The following is a 19,678-nucleotide window of genomic DNA, read 5'->3' on the forward strand; positions in this document are numbered from 1 at the left end:
ACCTGAATCATCCTATAATCCTATTTTAAAAGGGTCTGCAAAAGGTGATATAAATTCATTATTCCAAATTGCTGCTAAGGGTGTGGGGGGGAAGAATCTGCAGACAAAAAAAAAAAAAAAAAAAAAAAAAGCAAGCCAGTAATTTCAACAGATCTCATTGTTTGTTGTCTCTGATGGCAGAGATATGATAGTTTTACAAGGAAAACTGTTACAGATTAACTTAATCCATGGACACTAAAAGCATGATTCATGTTTTCTAGTTAATTTAAGGCAAAAAAGCCTACACAGTTAACCTGATATCAGATGTCCATGCATGAAGCTAATACAGAAAAATCTATTCTTCTCTATGCAGTACTTCTTAGTTTTTCATTCAGACAGGCTTTTAGAACAGTGTAACTGTTATTTTAGCATTCTTTCAATTTGCACGAAACCAAGCCGTAAAAAGTTTAGTAATACTTAGGATATCCACAGAGCTAGAGGATATATCTTATAGCCAGAGAGAAGCAGTAGATATTAAAGTTTAGTATCTTTTGACATCCTAATCCTTCACAGAAGGATAATGAAAATATGGGGCAAACCTAACTGAAGCTAATTGCAACTCAAAGGCAAGTACTTACTCTTCAGACAGTTTGAAACCTCTAGTTACCAGGTATTTCCACGAGTAAGAAAATGGTGGCCTAGATGATTAGGCATACCAACAAGCACAATTAAACAAAATATTCTACATTTAAAAAGACAGTTGGAAGCAGCCAAACACTCCTCTTACAATCAGATTCTCAAAAAGCTTATCTTCCCTTTCAGAGAGGGTGACATTTTTGAAGTTCAGCATTGAGCTCTTCTGAAAAGGAGAGAGGATTGTTGCTACTGAGCCCTGCTACCACACTGGCTATACATTCACTGCAATACTTCTACCTGGAGAAACATGATGGCAAATTAATCTGATGCCTGTTCTTGGTCAAGCCCAAATTAACTCTATTCATAAAGTTCAAAGAGATAGCTGTCCTCTAGTTTTTCCACAGTGTCCAGACTCAGTGTGAGTTAACAATGGTATATACCAAGGTCATTGTAGTAACTGGCAAAGGAGGATATACTGATTTAGTGCCTATATTCACTAACAGAAGCAACTACAAAATGGATCTGATAAGCAAGGCCAGCACACTGATTCTGTCATGAACACTGGCTACTGTTCTTCTCCCTCCCCACTCACCCCCCCTTTTTTTTTAAACTTTGAATGGTTTGTGACATCTTATTCAAACACACATTTTACGTGCAGCTGCTCCAAATGGTTGCAGTCATATGTATTTACTCCTTCCAGAGGAATTTTTTTTTCTTTTCTTTTCCTCCAAATGGCAAAGGAACATGCACCCAAGGCAAACTAGATGTTCCCCATTTCTTTCTTTACTAATCTCTTACCTCATTATCATTAATGAAAATGCCCACTAAAATACAGGTGGAAGTGCTTGTTTGATCTACAATATATAGCAGCTATGTATAAAGAGCAAGGAACACAGTCTCGCTTCCAAATTTAAAATCAAATTTTAATGAAAATACTAGTAAATTGTAAGGCTGATTCAGATTTGAGACAGACTCAGTATGCAGCAATTAGCACACTTTCAAGAACTGTCCAGACACAGAATTAATAAGTAGTTTCTTACCTAGCTGGAATACAAAGAGCATGCAGAATGACCTGTAACATGTTTATGCTGAATCTAAAACTCCTTTTTACTGGGAAGAATATGTACTTTATTACATCAGTGGTCCATGAGTCAATTATATACCTGCCTACTCTTCATGTCAATTTTTTTCTAGGCTTGAAAAGAAAATAGCAGAAGTTAACCAGCAAATAGCTTATAGGAGAAAAATAAACAAGATTCACAGAATAGATCACGTATGTAAATCATCACAACACTGAGTTTTATCAATGATATTAAAGGAGCATGTCCTGGTCCTTGTAATTGCATGAAGGTATCACTGTGGCAAGCTTACTTTTTCCTCACTGTACATCTATGTATGAGTAGTACATGGAACTGCATTATTCATGAAAAAACATTTTTCTTCATCTAGCTGTTTTTTTAATAGCCCCTTGGGAAGTTCGTTGATTATTAATGAATGCAGAATATGGCTAGTCTCTTTGGAAGGAAATTAGATGGACCAACTTAAAGCCTCCCACAGGAAGGATCTGCCCCTTTTATGCATTATTTACATTTTATATACACTAAAACTTTATGATACTGTAAAGTTGGAAATACAAATAAAGTTTAGATAACTGGATCTAGATAAAATACTTAACCACTATGAACTGCAGCAAATCCTGTTTGTATAACAGGTTTTTGTATAATACAGTTAATGACACTACTGGAATATTTTGCTTCCAGAAAAAATCTCCAGGATGACTTGGAAAATTGTTTACTGTACAAATAAAAGCACTTGTACACTGAGCATATTATTCAGTACTTTACATCACCATGAAAACATATTTGCAAGAAACCTAAATATACACAAATAAATGTATCATACTTATTTCAGTCATGAACAACAAGATATGAATACTTCATCTGTGACTGACTTTAATTACTATAATGCAAACACCTCTAACAGGGATCCAAAAAGGTTGAATACATCTCAGTATCAAAAATATTGAGCAAAATCATTCCTGAATTACATTTAGTAACACTATAGGAGTAAGCGTAAAAAGCACAGGATTACATAGGACACCACTTATTGGCTTGAACTACACAAACACACAAAGAAAGAGCTACAAGATGAGGTCTTTTCAAAAATTCCTATGCACACAGCAATCTCAGTACATCATATTAAGCTCCATCCTTCCAGTAAAATTAGAAGTTATATCTATGTCTAGTCCCTCAAGTTCATTGATGCAGGAATTCAAAAGGTAGCTCCAATCACAAAATCTGGGTACTAAAACCAATAATTGTTCGCCATTGAGGCCCACACATTTTCACAAATGCTTTTGATTAAGAGTGCTGTTGAAGTATCCATCATCAAGCTAGACACTTCTGTTCCTCCAAATCATTTTAAGAGAATTTAGAGAAAAGCATGGAGCAGGTTTACCGTGTAAGGTCTATTCAGCCAATGATTTTACTGATCCAGATGACGAGTCATTGAAAGCTTCTGAGATAAGCCAAACTGACAAAAATCCAGATTTCCTTGGGGAGAAGCATTAGGAGGATAAAAAACGTCAGCTGAAGGTAACTACAGGTATACTTGAATAGTATTATCTGATCCATACACAGACAAATAGCTTGCCTCACAAAAAAATAAAAAAACAAAAAAACAAAAAAAAACCACACTGAACTGCAACAGGCTGGGGGAATGGGAAAATTTTACCTAGAATATTTTGCTTTTTAAATAAAATCTATTGATCTAGTTTGTCCAAACCCCCACTGCTCTTCAGAGTATGCCACCTTAGACGATATACTACCACTGATGAAAAATACCTATATCAGATTAAATTTTAGGCTAGCTGATATTCTACTTGTGTAAATTAGCTAACCATATATAAAAAATGACCTGTATTTCTGACCATAAGCTTTATTCTTTAATAAGCCCAGGAGCTCAACACAGAAACTTACTTGTCTGGAACTACACATGTACATATAAAAGAAACATGCTTCTAAAAATACTAAAAATGTAAAAAATATTTATTGGTCTGAACTGTGCACTTAAAAACAAAAACAAAAAAAAAAAACCCACACAACCCCAAAGTATCAAAGTGGACGTCTTATCAGGCAGAAAGATGCAAAACTCTGCAATAGCTTCCATTCACAGCAGGTTCAGTCTATTTCTTCTAAACCGAAACTCTAAGAGGTTGGCGATCCTTTTTTCCTCCAGCAGTTCAGCACTCAGATTGCCATAATGCACTGCAAGAACTGGAAGGGGAAGTAACAGGCAATTCAGTATTTGGCAATGCTGGAAATGTGACTAACGCTAGCACGCTAACCATTAATCACATTCAAAAGGAATGGCCTACATCCATCCTGCCAGAAGTAGGGTATGGAAGAAAAGAAAACAAGTTTAAATACCACGATTAAGATGAGAAAACAACTTGGAACTTGTCTACTAGACGAAGAGAATTCACAAAATTGTATGAAGAGATATTAAAGGTTTGTTCTGCTTTGGGGTTTTTAGCAACAAAGCTCACCACTCAATCTCATTTCATAATGTTAGTTACAGCATGTCAACCAAAAATGATATAGTCAACGGAACAGTTTACAGCCTGCTATCTATATTATACTGACAACTTTTGGGGTGCTCCAGCAATCATTTCCCATAGTAATAAATGGTTATACCACTAACAAGCAGGATTAGTCTCAGTAGAGCCTGCAGCCAAAGAGGTGAGAGCAATCAATATCAACCAAAAGAATTACGCTCTCAACATGAAGATGCCAAGTGAATAATACCATGAGACTAAGATGAAGATAAAGGAGCTTTACAGATGTTTTGATGATATATTTGAAGACAGTAGCATGCATTAAGTAAAATGCACACCATCATGATTGATGGCCATACCTTTATCTGAATTTTCTTCTTGAGAAACTGTAAAAGTTTAATGGAAGTTCAGATTTCAAATGCTTACACTGCTGTACTTCATGATTTTTAAACAAAATCCTTATCAAATCCATGTGGCGAGTTGTAACAGCTAATACTTACATCATCATATACAAAATTCACAACCCCCTGTTGCATGTTGTCTCTTCTCCGGAAGAAATCTAAGGAAAGGATAAGATGCAAGTGAACTGGCAATACGCATCACTCCACAAACTATTTATAAAATACAAAGATGAATAAAGTGTTTTCAAGTTCAGCTACAATTACTGCTTACAGTGTTTTCAAGTCACTTTTCCATGGCTTTAGAACCAATTAACTATTTCTCTCTTTTTCTGTACCCAAAGGAAGGAGTTCTGCTATAATAAATACTGCACAAAATATTCCCCCCAAACTTGGACATAGTTAAACAATTATTTTAAAATTTTAAACTTAAGTATATACCAAAGCCTCCAAATTAGACTTCAACACAGCTATCATATTTAGTTGAACAGATAAAGTATACTATGCAATTATGAACTATTTTAGAAAGCAAGATACCTGTCAATGCCCGTAGCTTCACACAGCATGCCACATAGTCATCAAAAAAGATTCTGCCATTTTTGCTGTAACGTTTTACAATAGCAGTCAGTGTTTGTGGACTCAACCTGTAACCTAGAGATAAAAGTTAGAAGTTCTAGATTTCAGCCATCTATCATTGCCCGGGGGGGGGGGGGGGGGGGGGGAGAACAGGTGTAGAAAGAATATTTTATTTATTCATTTATTTTCTTCAGGGGTCTATCTGAAACAGAAATTTGGAGCATGAAACCAGATGCTTTCACTAGAATTCTGCCTCATTTTCATGCTCCCCTTTCATCCTAGGATCATTTCATTCAGGATCAATTACAACAGTACAGATAATGTCTGCTTAACATGACTCAACAGAAAACAGCTAAGCAAAACTAATTCTCTCAAAATTAATGTTTTAAGCAACATCCACTAACCCTTGCAGAATATATTTATATGTAGTATCCCATGCAAAATATATGCTATTATAACAAAAAGCAATTTTAAAAAGCCACCTAAAAAAGAAAATAAATAAAAATAGATACCAGCCCATCACTGCTTCTCAGACAAATTAAATTTTATGAAGAGATGAAATCCATTGGCTAAATACTAGTTTACACTGCTGCTGTGATGCTTTCAGTGCAGAAACTAGAAAAATGTCATAGCTAATACTTAAGAGTGTAAATGAAGAACAATTTTTAGAGGACAGTTTAAATCTGACTCCAAAGAAGAAGCATGAGTATGCACCTATTCTGTATCAGCATCCAGATTTGTTACAACTTCAGAGTACCCCTTTTCACTCTGCAGAAATGTTGTTCTCTTAAGGAAACTGTACTTTAATCTTCTACCTATTGTCTAAGGACAATATACTCAGAGGAAGTCTCCTCTCTCTTTTTTTTTTTTTTTTAAACAAAAAGGGTTAATACACACATTTCCCCCCCCCCCCAAAAAAAAAAGACCAAAAGTTTCATTTAAGACCTAGTCATTAAAGGGAATAAATAACTACTATATATGAAATCAAATGTGTTAAAAGGAAGATTGATCTCTTGTTCCTTACACAATCTGTCTTCCCATTTGAAAATATAATTACCTACAAAACCCAGCAGTAAAAATGTGGCGTTCTCCCTCCTCTCTAATCTAATTGGGTAGTGTGCAATTCAGAGACCATATATGAAATCTAAGCAGCAATACGGCTCCTGGTCATGAAATCTGATCCTATTTCCAACATTTTAAATTATCGTAATCATTTATCTTACTAGTCATTTATCTTACTAGTACAACATAAACTGTATAAAAATGGAAACTAAAGATTATGAAAAAACCTTCATGCTTGCTTACCCATAGCTGCAATGACTTGAGTTAATTCATGAAGTTCCACAGTCCCACTTCGATCTCTGTCAATCATCATGAAGTTTTGCTTCCAGGCACTGAGAGCTGCCCAGAGCTCTTTAAATTCATTAAATCCCATTTTTCCTGTATAATCTCTCTGTTTAGTTCAGTTAATAAGAATAACTTAAACAAGAATTTGGTCAGTTTAGCAAGAATGAAGATACTCTGTAAAGTTACAAAATACAAGACACGCAAGTCAAATAAAATAGTTAGTGTGGTTAAAGATAATACACCTCTACAAACAATGTTCACGCCCCACTATAAATGCTCAAACAAAACCAGTATTCAAAAGTATGAGTTTAGGTAATTTAAAATTCAATTAGGTAATTTAAAAATTCAAGTTTTTCCATAAACAGGTTCAAGGTGATACCATCACTCCACTAAAGTCTTAATATGTGTATATATAAGGATACATCCAGCATGGATATCATAACTCTGCAAGTTTCCAGAGTGAATGCTGAAAGGGTAATTAAAATAAATGTTTATCATTGGTATGATTTTTCGTACTTCGTTTCAGCAATAACAATGACCATGAATTCATCTTTTTGAAAGCAAGGGGGGAAAAAAAAAAAATCAAGTAGGTGAACGCTAATGCCCAAAATTTTTTAGTAGGACCACTACAGAACAAACTGATAAATTAACTTTTCTTTCTTGGGAAGTGCTGTTACTATCATTATTTAATTTTCAAGGGTGACAGAAATAGATTAGGCACAAAAACCCAGTCTTCTCAACTTTGCACCTCAGAAGACAGTCAGCAAGGCAGCAGTGAAAACCTCTCTAATATTAAGCTATACGTTTCAAACATAATACTAAGAACCATAAGATCATTATTAGAAAAGCATCTCAAGAGGCAGAGATACCTACAAAAGTTAGCACCATTATAAAACACGGAAGACACTCATTAGCTTTCTGAGCAAGTTTGGAAGATGAGCCTGTTCTTTGCACATGTGTTATCCAATTAGACATGGGACAAATCTTTGAGTGGAAAATTTATTCCATTCTTATTATTGTCAAGCTGAGGAAAACAGTTAGAAGAACATGCACAGAAAGTCTGTACAGATGTGCTAGCATAAATGCTGATCTTCAGAACCAGCAGATGGAGTCAGTTCCTTCTGAGTGAAATGCCAACACTGCCAGACATCACTGAATAAAAGAAGCCAAAGAAGTCTCCTACTTGACAAGGAACAAGGTAAGAACAGAAATAATATCCACAAAAGCAGTATTCAGAAATAAGAGACAACCATTCTGCCACAGCATAACATTCAGTATCTTACAAGAATAGGTCCCACTGATTCCAGACTGCAGTAGACATCTCTGTAGTTCTTCGGCATCCACTTTTCCATCCTGTAGAACAAATGCATACATTTGTCACAGCTGACAACACACTTTTAACTTACAAAAACTACCTGTGATTACTAATGTATTAGATACCTGTACTGACATCTAAACATTCTTACATTGTTAAGAAGTTACTATAACACAAGAGTACCTGATCTAAATTAGAAGCAGTAAGTAGAATTCTCTGCTTCCAGGAAATCAACAGAAGTGAGAAGGTAAATGGATAATTAAACACCCCCTGAACATACTCAAGAGCACTAGTAAGGTATTTTCTAATGCAGAATTTACATATGAAGATAATTTTGATCAACTTGCTGATTAAGATGCTTTCTATTGTTTTAAGTACTTAATATCAAGGTGACTTCCAAATCATTAGCATACCCATTTTGAAATAATGAAAAGATACTTTTCCTTTTCCTACTACATCTTTTCTTGGTATTTTAGAAGCCACCTGCATATTTGTCGCCATACCTTTGCCTAGTGCAGGGATGTTACTCTTAACCCATCTTGGGGAATTATATTCCAGCTATCCTTTTATTCCTGTAGTTTAACTGAATACCAGTTTCACTTTCTTTATTAACACCTTTGGGGTGCTGCTGTGCAGTTTTAAGCAGTTTGTATTTGTTTACTTTTACAAAGAAAACTTCCAAAGAAGTTGTATCACAAGCAAGCTACTGCTATTTGCCACTGAATTTAGCCTGCTGCAACTGAGAAGTAAAACAGTCTTAAAATGTACAAAAGTTAAGCCACAAAAGTTAACTTCATAATGGTTTAAATTAACACGTTTTACTTCTCTACTAACACAGACTCAGAAAGGCACATGAGCTAAGTTAATGAAGCTCAGCTGACAAATATTAATGCATTAAGCAATGAAATTATTCACTTGGTCATTTACAGAAAAATACAACATTCATGTTCCCCAAAAATCATACTGGAGATGTTCACAACTGCATTTTATTAGTGGGATAAGTGTCTGCAGTATATACATGCACACAAACTATATCAAGGCAGAGTGAATTGGGATTTTGCTGTTTCAAAAGCAATAAACAGAAAGCACTCAGCCTTTGTTCTCTCCAACATTCATGATTTGTAACTCAGAGAAACTTCATTTGTTAGTCAGTATTATTTGCACCCTTTCTTGCACCTATCTGGTATTCAGCATCATAGTCTCCAACTTGTTTTTGGTGCACATGTAAAAAAAAAAAAAAAAAAAAATCCATGCCTGAACATTTGTTTCCCTTCCTTACTAATACCAATTGTATATAGAGTGGAATAACAAACCAGAGCAAGGTATAAAGACCAATCGAAAACCAAAACATCCAAATATACACACATCAGTCCTCTGAAGATTCAAAAATCAGAAAATAAGTTCTGAGAACACCCATATCAGATATTCTGAAAATGACTCAAGCCAGCATTCCATGAAATAAATTAAATACGAGATCACCTTCTTTATAACTGAACATAGAGGAATTTAAACTGAGCTCTTCTGACTTCTGAGAGATTCGTAGAAAGGCCTTACTGGCTGGACCCCATTTCCTTGGAGCTCAACACTAGCTTGAGAAAAACAGTATTTTGGAGTGGTTAATAAGTATAGATGACAGAGGTTGCACATAAGAAAAGCAACACTTTTCAGTGAACTCGCATCTTAGGGAGATTTTAGAAAAACAGTAATTTTTGATTTATCACTCAACTCGTAAACCTTTAAGTATGGGAATGTAGCACACAAGTCAAACTTTCCAGTACCATAGTTTTCACTAAGATATTTATTTAAAAAAAATAAATAAATAAAAACGTAAAGTCTTAGAAGAGGAAGGATTGATATTTGGTGAGCTTGTCCCATGAAGAGTTTGAAGTTATTTTCCCCTCCCTTCCCTTTCAAAGATTTTGTACCTGACTTTCATCCTTCACACATTATCTTTTCAGGACTATGCAAGTAAGGCCAGGAAGACAGCAGACCCACACAAATTCCTCAGTGGTATTAACTTCATTCTTACTAACTATAATTTGCTTACAAACTGCATGTTACTACGGAGCAGAGAAAACATCTTCATTTTGAAGGGTATGAGAAGAGGCAACTGTTAATGGAAAGCCAAATTTCACCCATTGCAATAGTAAAGTAGGATTAGTAGTATTCTGTGTACTACCCAGAAAACATTATGGTCTTCATTTACCATTTGCCTCATTCAAGTGCAAAATCAGATGCTCACTGTAGATCCTCCCATACTCAGACCAGGTAGAAAGTCTCCACAGCGTCACACCTCTCTCAGAAATGTAAGGGGGACACTTATCAATGGGTATAAGCTCACACAAAAAGAGAAGTAGTGAACTAAATAGCTTAAATTGTAATGAGGTGATCATGCTTCTGAATCTTAAAGACAAACTACAAGTACAGTGAGATTCAGATATATTTCATCCTTCCCACAAAATGCAATTAAATTCCCATACTTCTGTGAATTTCAGAACTACCTGCTCAGTTCTTTGAGAGCCAAGGCCAGCGCTTCCATCACCCCACTGGTCTTGCTACATGGTAGATGACAGATTGTGATTATGTGTCTCGTACTTCAGGAGTGAATGTGTATTCCCCCTACAAAAAACTAAATTTACTATAGTATTATATTTAAGAAAGACTTGTCTACAAAACCAAAAAGTGCTTAGTTAAGTTTTTTAAAAGGGCCCACAAAAAAACAAATTTCTATCACTTCACTCATACTGTGTTACACAAATACATTCATGCAAGGAAGAAACACCATACAAGCATCAAGGTTTTGTTGTGTAGCAAGAAAAGATATTGCACTTAAAACAGACATGAAATGGCACACACCAGTAACCCATAGTGCAGTAAGAGTTCCAGTAGAGAGGTTGGGTATATCACCGATTTTGACAAGGATGATGAAGACTTGCATACAGAAATTGTAAGTTTTGTCAACAGTTGCTGGTGAAGGAAGCAAGCTACTTTTAATAAGGGAGCAAACTGACACTAAATTTTCTGTGTTCCGCAGAGCAAAACAACCTCATCTGACGAGCTTGAAACCTTGGAGAGATCATGCCTTCAGACCAAGATTCATCTTGGCCTCAAAAACTTTCATAGGACAGTCGTGAAAGTTAGAGTGAAAGGAAAATTAAAAAAAGAATAATAATAGCTTAGCTATCATATTATTGCCATAACTTAAAAATGAAGCACACCTCATGTAACTATTAGTGGACAAGAATATGGCTTATTGACAGCTAACCCCAAATTCCTTGATAGGATTTAAAGAGCAGTGTCACTGTTATGGAATCTACCCATTTCAATCTTTCAGAATTACATGAAGTTGGCTTTTTTGCCAAACACTGTTTACAAACAATGCAATTCTAAATGGCACATGAATATGCAAGTTTTATTTTCATCTTTCTTTGAACATATTCCTTCAAAACATACTAGAAAGCCTCTGCCATCGAATTTTGCACTCCTTTAGCAATATTATCAAAGTAGTTAAAAAATTTTGGAGAAAATCCTTCACAGAACAAGGATTTCTGAAGGCTAGAAAAGTTTATTTGAACTAACATTGTTTTAAGGTAACCCATGACAGAAATGTATTCCATCCATCTCAATTTGAGAATTTAGAGAAAAGAGGAACTTATTCTGAGCGTGAAGAGATTTTAAGTCACTTGTCTTTCCAGCTATCACTCCCATTAAGACAGTTGAATAAAACAATCCTCAATCCAAGAAGTAAGCTAGCACTTTTCTTCTTCTCTACTAGCTACTCAGATAATACAACATTAAATAAAGTATACATGTGGGGCAAAAAACCTGCTTTTCCTACTTCTCCCCATTTGTGGGGCAGGCAGAGGGAAAAAAGCATACCTTATTTTTGTCACTTCCCCCTCCCAACACCATAATTCGGTTACCTAATAAGAAAGCAGATGCAACCACTTCTACCTGTTAAGAAAGGATAGGACTTGCAAGAACTGTGAGGTGCTTCTCACAACCACAGGACCCTTTCGGCTGCTCACTGCAGTTCTAACACAGCACTGGGAAAGGGACAGAATCCCAATCAGCATCTCTGTTGGGTCTACCCAAGGCAGTTCCATCATCTTCTCACAAACATCAAATATAAGACTTTCATGTTTCCAGAATAGCTAGCATTCTAATGACAAGCTGCACATTTATACCCAAAGATCAGGATATGGCTCAATCCCAGGATAAAAGAGAGAAAGGCACTCAAACCTCGTAATTCCAGGAAGGCAATTTGGGATTCAATTCTAATATTATTCCAGTAACCAGACAAAAAGCAATACTTTGTTTACTATTTTCAGCAGCATCAGTTTTAGAGAATACACATTACTCGAACTGTTCAGACATGTCTTCAACTCAACTTCAACTGTAAAAGCATAGGGCTATCTGGCCTGCAACCAATAAAACTCAAGTGTCAGTTCCAAAGGAAATTGTAAGAAAATGCTACTGCTACCACACCATTCAGTTTAACTACCCTCACTGCCCTCCTCACTTACACACATTTATCCTAAACATGTCACAGTACCCTGAGCACTCAGGAAAAGAAGAATTCAAGAAAAAGCAAATAGCAACACAAGCACAGCTTAGCTGTTCAGGAGTTCTAAAAAAAATTCCAGTTCTCGGAAATTAATTTGGAGTATTCGATAACTGCAGTGCATACAGCAATAGGCAAGCACAATGACCTTCTTCCATCTGTCCCTGTTTTCACAAATTAGTGAAGACAAGGGCAGGATACAACTCATTATAAAAGGGGAGGGGGGGGAACACTGTTCCACACCAACTGAGAAATGAAAGATAAAGTAGTAGTTAGCCAGGCAGAGTCAAGGGAGCACAAAGCAGAAGTAGATAGAAGTACTGAGGTCCAGAGCCTATGCAATTTAAGATGGCAAAAGAAAAAAGCAGCCCCTCTAATCTAAAAAAGAAGGTCACTCACCTGTAACTGGAGATCTTCAAATACATTGCTTCTGCAGATCCACGCTCTTGAGAAGGTGCATATTGGCACCACAAAACCCAGAACCATCTAGTAACCTGTGGGGCTGTGCACATGACCTCTGTGAATCCTTGCCAACCCCCATTGGTCTTTTTCCCCCATATTGAACTACAGAACTCCCTATTACTCCTTTTATCATGCGACATTGCAATGCTCTTATTAACATTCCAATTTCAAAGCTATAATGAATGCTAAGGCAGACTCTTGGGGTACAACGACTCTTTTATCACTGTTAGCAACATTATAAAAACATCTGCAGTATTTAATACCTTTTATAAACAACATGTAGCTTTTCAAAGCTAGCACATCCTATACAAAAAATAGGTCTAGTCCCATGACATTCACGAGCCCACCCTCCACTCCAAAAATTGTACAGTCTTAAAGAACATAAATGTTAGATATAGGACCTTATGCCAAAAGAAATACCTGACAATTCAAGCAGCATCCATTTTGGAGACTCTAGTTCCTTGGGTTGCTAACCTGGAAAGTCATATTCTTGCATTATACTTTCCTACCTAATTTCTGTATGTAGTACAGAACAAAGTTAATTGAAATTCTAGCCTCAGAATTTCAGAACTGGGTTCTAAGGTTCTGCTATCTGCATACAGAACTATGACACTGACGTGTATAATACAGTACAGAGAATCTAAAGAAGAAACATTATTTCAAGAATGCAGCAAGAATCTAAAGGTGAACTGCCAACATATTTTGATAAGGTTTAGCTTACTAATGTCTATCAAGTCTGTACTACTATAAACTCTAGTGCCAACTATAATTACAATTACTGTTGAACACTACACTTTACCCAAAGATGAATGATTCTTACTGAGAACATTATGCTAAGGTATTTCTTTTTAAGAAAAAGCACAAAACAAAACTTTACTAGGGTTGCTTTGGCAGCTGATTATTTAATTATATTGTTTATATTATCTTACCTGTCCAGCAATTGTACTGAAGTAAGTCCACATGGGGTCAGCAGCAGCAGAGTAAGTACCAGAATATGCAGAATATCCAGAGTATGCACCATAAGGCATGTTTGGTACTGCTCCTGGCATTGGCTGTCCTATTGCCATTGGCATTCCAGGCATCTGACCACTGTAACCTCCATACTTTTGTAAAAAAATAAATAAATAAAAGAAATCAGTGTCTTCATCTTGATAAGCTGAAATACTTCTATTTTACAATGAAAATGTACCGTATGCATGATTAAGAATTACCTGATGCACAGCTTATTGTAAAAAATAAATCAACTTCAGACTCAGTCATATACCTGAATATACTGTTAAATAACCTCCTCCAAAAGGAGTTTTGAAAATAATTAGTGAAGAAAAACAAAAACAAAAAAAGGGCACAATTTCAAGAACAGTTTTACATGCTTTTGGCTGCATTACCAAGGAAAATTTCTAAGAAAAAAAAAAAGTTACTATTATACTGCTACGGCCATTTTCTTTTCTTTTTTAAACAGAGACATTATGGACATTAATGATACAGTTTACAGGACACTGCAGTCATTAATTTACTCTAAAAAAATCCCAGTTCTGAAAATTAAGTTCTAATAATCTAATTTTCCCTGTGATTTCTATTGGATCTTAATTTCCTTTTCCATGTTAAATTTTTTATTCATTCATTTATCTATGCCAGGGTTTCAAACCACTTTCTTTTTACGCAGGTAACACAACATGTGGCAGAAGTTCCCTTCTTCCAGCTGGGCCACATGCAATTCTGAAGTGGCTCTGCATATCCTGGAAGTACTATTTTATGAGCAGCTTATAGATTTTACTGTGGGGATGATCTCACCTTATCTATAATGTCAAAGCAAGTAAAGCTTAGTTTACTTATACTTAAACACAGGGTGTTTTGTCCAGTTTTGTGACTTAAAAAAAATAAAATACAATCACATAGTTGAAGGAGTTTTCCAAAATAACAAAGTATAAGACTTCTCATGCCACACAAGGATCAGAGAAAAACATCAGAGTCACAGCAACCGGTAGGAAAGTGTAGAAACAGTAGAAAAGTGGCAGAACACAGAACTTGAAACTGAACTTGTGGCCTTACAAAAATAAATGCACCAATACACTGAACTAGCTTCATCAAGGTGAGTAGGTGGGAAAATCGAAGAACTGTCGAAGGCAGTTTTTTGCCACAAGCTTCCAGTGTTGCTTCTTAGTGCAGATGCAAATGGCTCCTGGAGATCATATATAAATAATATCTTTCTTGTATTGCAAAAATAGTCTCAGATCTATAGATCTGAAGGAAGCAAAGCCTACAAGACCCTAAACAAGCCATCGCTGCCATTGGTATTATCTACGCCAGTTTTGTAAGAGTGAAAATTTTCAGTTGTAACACTGCAAGGTAACTTTAAGCTAACACAAGAGTTTTTAGGATCTCCAAATACACAGTGAACGCTGATATTTAAAGATTTAATCTTAACTAACAGTGGTGAAGGAAACACACACACACAGAGGTCTGCTTTGTTTAAGACATCTGGAAGCCAATACCAGTGCCAGGAATACTGAGCAACCAGCCTCTATGGTGACTGCATTTAGTCTGACTGTCTAAACAATTTAGAAAAATATTTATTTTCATCTCTTATACTGCAACTACAAGTACCATAGCAGCTTTCCTTTTGCTCAAGGACATGTCATGCAAACTGCATCCAATCCTTATAACATCAACTACAGCACAAGTGGCTTCCTGTTTTCTAATGATCAGTTATAATTATAGTGTTTCCAGTTGTACTATCAGCCCTCCCTAGGATGTTAATTTTTAGCAAAGGTAGTTTAGTGTCTATGACCGCTGCAAGACCCAGTTGCACACAAGAAACATCAAACATGATGTAACTGTATTTGCACAAGGGCAAGGCCCAGCTCAAAGTTCTATTTCCAATGGCTTCGTGTCAAGATCTTGACAGCGTTTAAGCACCGACCCCGGTCTTCCAGGGGGCCCTTGGCTCCCTCTGTGTGAGGGGCTGCAAGAGACTTTTACCCGTGGGGTTCATTTAGCCCACGGCGGCCGGGCCTCCTCTGCCGAGCACTCGCGTCGCGCCCAGGGCCGGAGAGGGCGCGCGCCCCCCGCCGACAGCCGCGGTGCAACCGCCCACCTGCCCCGGACACCGCCGCTTCCCCTGCGCCCGCCCGGCCGGGCCGGCGGTCCGGTGCAGTGGGCAGCCCTGGGAAGAAACATTTTCCTCCATTCCCCTCCACTCCGGCCCAGGCGGCCCCCGTGGGCGCGGCAGGAAGGGACGGGCGGCACGGAGGGAGAGGGGGGATGCGCCAGGCTCCCCGCGGAGCCGGCGGCAGCAGGGGAGGGCCCGGCCCGGCCCGCTCCTCTGGGCCGCGCGGACCCGGCCTCCCCGGAACGGCGCCGCGAGCGAGCGCTGGCCCCGCCCCGCGCCCCCGGCCTGCCGGGCCCGAAGGCAGGCGCCGCAGAGGCAGACGCTTTGTCCAGGCCGCCGAGCCCCGCCCCCGCCGGCACTCACCCCTCCGAAGCCCGGGTAGGCCATGGCGGCGGCCGCGAGACCGAGTCGAGCCACAACGGCCGCAGCGCCCGGACCCTGCCGTCACCCAGCAACGCGGCGGCGCGGCCGGCCGAGCCCCCTGCAATTGGCCAGCGGGAGCCCCGCCCCTCGCTGGCGAGACCCGCGAGCCGAGGGGCGGGGCCGCCTGGCCGGGGAGGCCGTTGGGGGCGGGGCCGAGGCGGCGTCCCGCGCCAGGGGGCGCGTTTCCTGGTGCTGCCGCTGTCAGCTCCGCAGGGAAACGCTCCTCCCGCGTTTCCCTTGTTGTACTGTTTTTCCACTTGCTTTAATCTTTGCGTTTGAGTAGTCTCCCCAGCTGTAGATGTGGCTAGAAGAGAGCAAGAGATTCAAAATAGTTGCTTCATGGATGGACAGGGTAGGCACTCAGCCATCGTGTGTTCAACCTAGCGGTAGCTGGAATAGCACCAAGCAGCACTGAATTATTTTTTTCTCTAAATCCAAACAAATTACAAATGTCTCTTTAATGTTTATAAACTCTTTGAATTTGTAAAGCATTATTCTGCTGTAAATAACACAGGGCCTGATTTAGCACTGCTACATATACAATGTGGGAAACAAGGTGGACACAAAACCAACCTATCTACACAAGCTGCACCCAAGAAAATCCTGCAGACCTCAGGCCTTACAAGAAACGCCTGTCAAACAAATAAAGTGCTAAAGACAGAGAAAAAGAAAGTCAAGGAGATAAAAAAAGCAGTGAGACTTCTTTCAGAAGTTTTTCAAAGGAAATTTGCATAAAGCTGTCATTAAAAAGTGATTGCAAGAGACAAGAATGAAACCTCGTATAAGCAGAAAGGAGAGAATGAAATGAAAGTAAAACAGAAATGACGTAAAAGATGGGAAACGAAAACCAACAGTGAAAGAAGGTGAGTACACAGTTATATAAGCAAGAGTGAAAACACTGTATATATTTCTGTAACATCTCTATAACTGAACATGTTCTGGAGTATTATTCTGGATGAAATCTAGACAGCATCAAAATCAATGCAAATTAAGTACAGACACCATTCACTTTGAATCAGATCTATAAAGCAAAGAGTCACAAAGTCTGGAACACACATCACTTCTAGTACAAAAAACTCTTTGAAACATGTCACCTACAAAAAGGTAATCAAAGCCTAAAGGGAGGCATTGGCAGAGTTTGAATCACAGATTAAATGCCTTCATCCATTCAGGAACCAATCAACAGGCACTAAATTATCACTGGGTACAGCAAGGGATCTGAGCAGCCAAATTTGCTCTGCTGTGCTCCATAGCACCTGCAGGAATGCACCCAGTCCTGGCACCAGCATTTTAGGTACAGCATTAAAGGCCCAGAGACAACATAAGGTATATATAGGGCTTGTAAAGGGAAGTGTGACTTACATGGGCATGGAGGTATAACTGGGTCCTGGCTTTTGCAGCTTCAGAGAACAGGGGAGGGGGAGAAACTATGGGGGAGTCCTAGTTCCCAGAGGTGTTGACAGGACACTTCAAGGAACTTAAAGCCTAGGAATGTGGAGATGATGGTGTGTGAAATCACCCTGCTGGCAGTCAGCTTGAGCTTCTGACTTTACTTGTAGCATGCCTGCATGCATGAGCTTTTACCACTGCATAGCACTCCAGAAAATTAAGCTCAGGAACTGTCGCTGTAAAGTTGCTCACCAAAAGGAGAAAGTGAATTATGAATATTAATTAAGCCATCTAAAATACTTGTGAATACTGTTATTGGATCTCCTCAGAGAAGGGGACAGAAGATGAATGACTTGATAAAAGTGAACACAATTTATCAACTTCTTTCATTTACATAACATCAACTTTTAAAACTTTCCAAATGTCAGCTTTCAAACATAAACTAGAATTCCTAATATTTTAGGAATTTGTGACACTTAGATACCAAAGAAGTATGGAACCTTAAATCCTGATTTAGATCATATAGTGAACTAGAATTTTAGTTCTTACGATATGTGTGTGCTGTGAGAAAAGGTTAAAGGCAAATTACTTCAGAAACCAATTGAGGTTTTTTTGATAAATCTGTGTGCTTATGTTTTGAAATATCAATAAAAATAACTTGGATTATATGAAATGTTTGTGGTTTGATGGTTCAATATTTAGGGTTTGAATTCAACAGGCAATGCATTTTAAACTTTTTTCTGTCTTGAATCTGAAGGCTGGAAATTCTTAAAAACCTCAGACTCAATTTTGGGTGGAGAGTCATATCTGAAAAATCTAATCAAACCCATAGCAGACAGCTGCTCTTGTTCCTTCTGATAAATAGAAGCCAGGCTAGTCACAGTTTTTATAGTACAGTCCTATATAGACACTGCAGCACACAATTTCTTTCATAAGCCTGTTGTTTCTCTTGCTTTCCTAAAATAAACTACCTTGATTTCATTTAAAGCCCTGTTATAGTTGGAGGATTTTTTAGAAACCTTATAATATCATTGAGAAATGATTTCTGCCACTTTCAGTTGACTGGGAACCATCATCCCTTTCCTAGAGTCAGTGAGCTTTGTTACCTCTTCACACGATAGCAGCAGTGCAACTCCATCTACTGCAAAAGAAGGCTCCAACTGAAGAAGACTCCAGTGAGAGCAAAATGCTGTAGCACACCTCTGCAAGACAAGCAGCTGCAGGCATGATGGATGTGAATCTCAGAATCAGAGGAGTCTACCCTGGGAAGGGAAAGCAAGGCCTTAGATTAGTTTATCAAGAGCCCTGTCAAGCCAAGTCTTGGATATTTCCCATGAGGGAGCTTCCACCACTTCTTTGGCAACCTACTCCAATGTTTAATTGCTCTCATGGTGAAGAATTTTTTTTCTTATATCCACACAAAATTTCCCCTGAAGCAACTTGTGTCCATTGCCCCTTGTCCTGTCACTGTGCCTCTAAGAGAACTGTCTGGTAGTATATGCAGCTCAAACTACAGACAAACGCCACAAGCCTGCCAAGACAACACCAGAGCAAACACTGCACTACACAAATCGGTTTTGCTTCCTCGCTGGCCTTTTGTGGATCTGTATTCAACAAAAAAGCATACCTTGCAGACGAACACAGACCACCCATGATATGTTACTCCTACCACCTCAGGTTATCACCTCAGATATCTCCCTCCGTGCATGCCTGGAAAGCCCTGAAGAAGCCTCTAGAGAATGGCTTCCATCTTGCAAAAGAAAATTTTGTCACGCTAGGTGGGCGGCCCTAGGAACTCATGAGCTGGAAAGTGGGTTATACACTTATGTTGTGTGAAAACTCATGGTTCTCGTTAAAGGTTTCCTTTCAAATATCCCGCAGGCACAGCTCTTGCGACCCGCTCCCCCCGGGCGCAGGGCACGGC

General features: G+C 38.4%; 1 protein-coding gene across 5 annotated transcripts; it reads right to left on the reverse strand.

Moving 5' to 3' along the window:
* Positions 1–1,517: 1,517 nt before the first annotated feature.
* GCA (grancalcin) lies at positions 1,518–19,599 on the reverse strand. Of its 5 annotated transcripts, none has more exons than XM_067299123.1 (9): positions 19,382–19,599; positions 18,861–19,016; positions 13,763–13,936; positions 7,776–7,845; positions 6,915–6,958; positions 6,451–6,598; positions 5,107–5,220; positions 4,672–4,730; positions 1,518–3,890 (listed from the first exon to the last, which is right to left on the reverse strand). In XM_067299123.1, the coding sequence occupies exons 3-9, from the start codon at positions 13,913–13,915 to the stop codon at positions 3,864–3,866; spliced, it is 615 nt and encodes a 204-aa protein (XP_067155224.1). In that variant the 5' UTR covers positions 13,916–13,936; positions 18,861–19,016; positions 19,382–19,599; the 3' UTR covers positions 1,518–3,863. The 5 variants fall into 5 exon arrangements, with proteins under 5 accessions (XP_067155224.1, XP_013816230.1, XP_067155223.1 ...); XM_013960776.2 differs by lacking the exons at positions 18,861–19,016; positions 19,382–19,599 and adding exons at positions 12,771–12,873; positions 13,254–13,307 and having other exon boundaries at positions 13,763–13,832; XM_067299122.1 differs by lacking the exons at positions 18,861–19,016; positions 19,382–19,599 and adding an exon at positions 16,306–16,400.
* Between the last annotated feature and the right edge of the window lie 79 nt (positions 19,600–19,678).

The sequence above is a fragment of the Apteryx mantelli genome, chromosome 6, assembly GCF_036417845.1.
Source record: "Apteryx mantelli isolate bAptMan1 chromosome 6, bAptMan1.hap1, whole genome shotgun sequence".
NCBI classification, from domain to species: Eukaryota; Metazoa; Chordata; class Aves; order Apterygiformes; family Apterygidae; genus Apteryx; species Apteryx mantelli.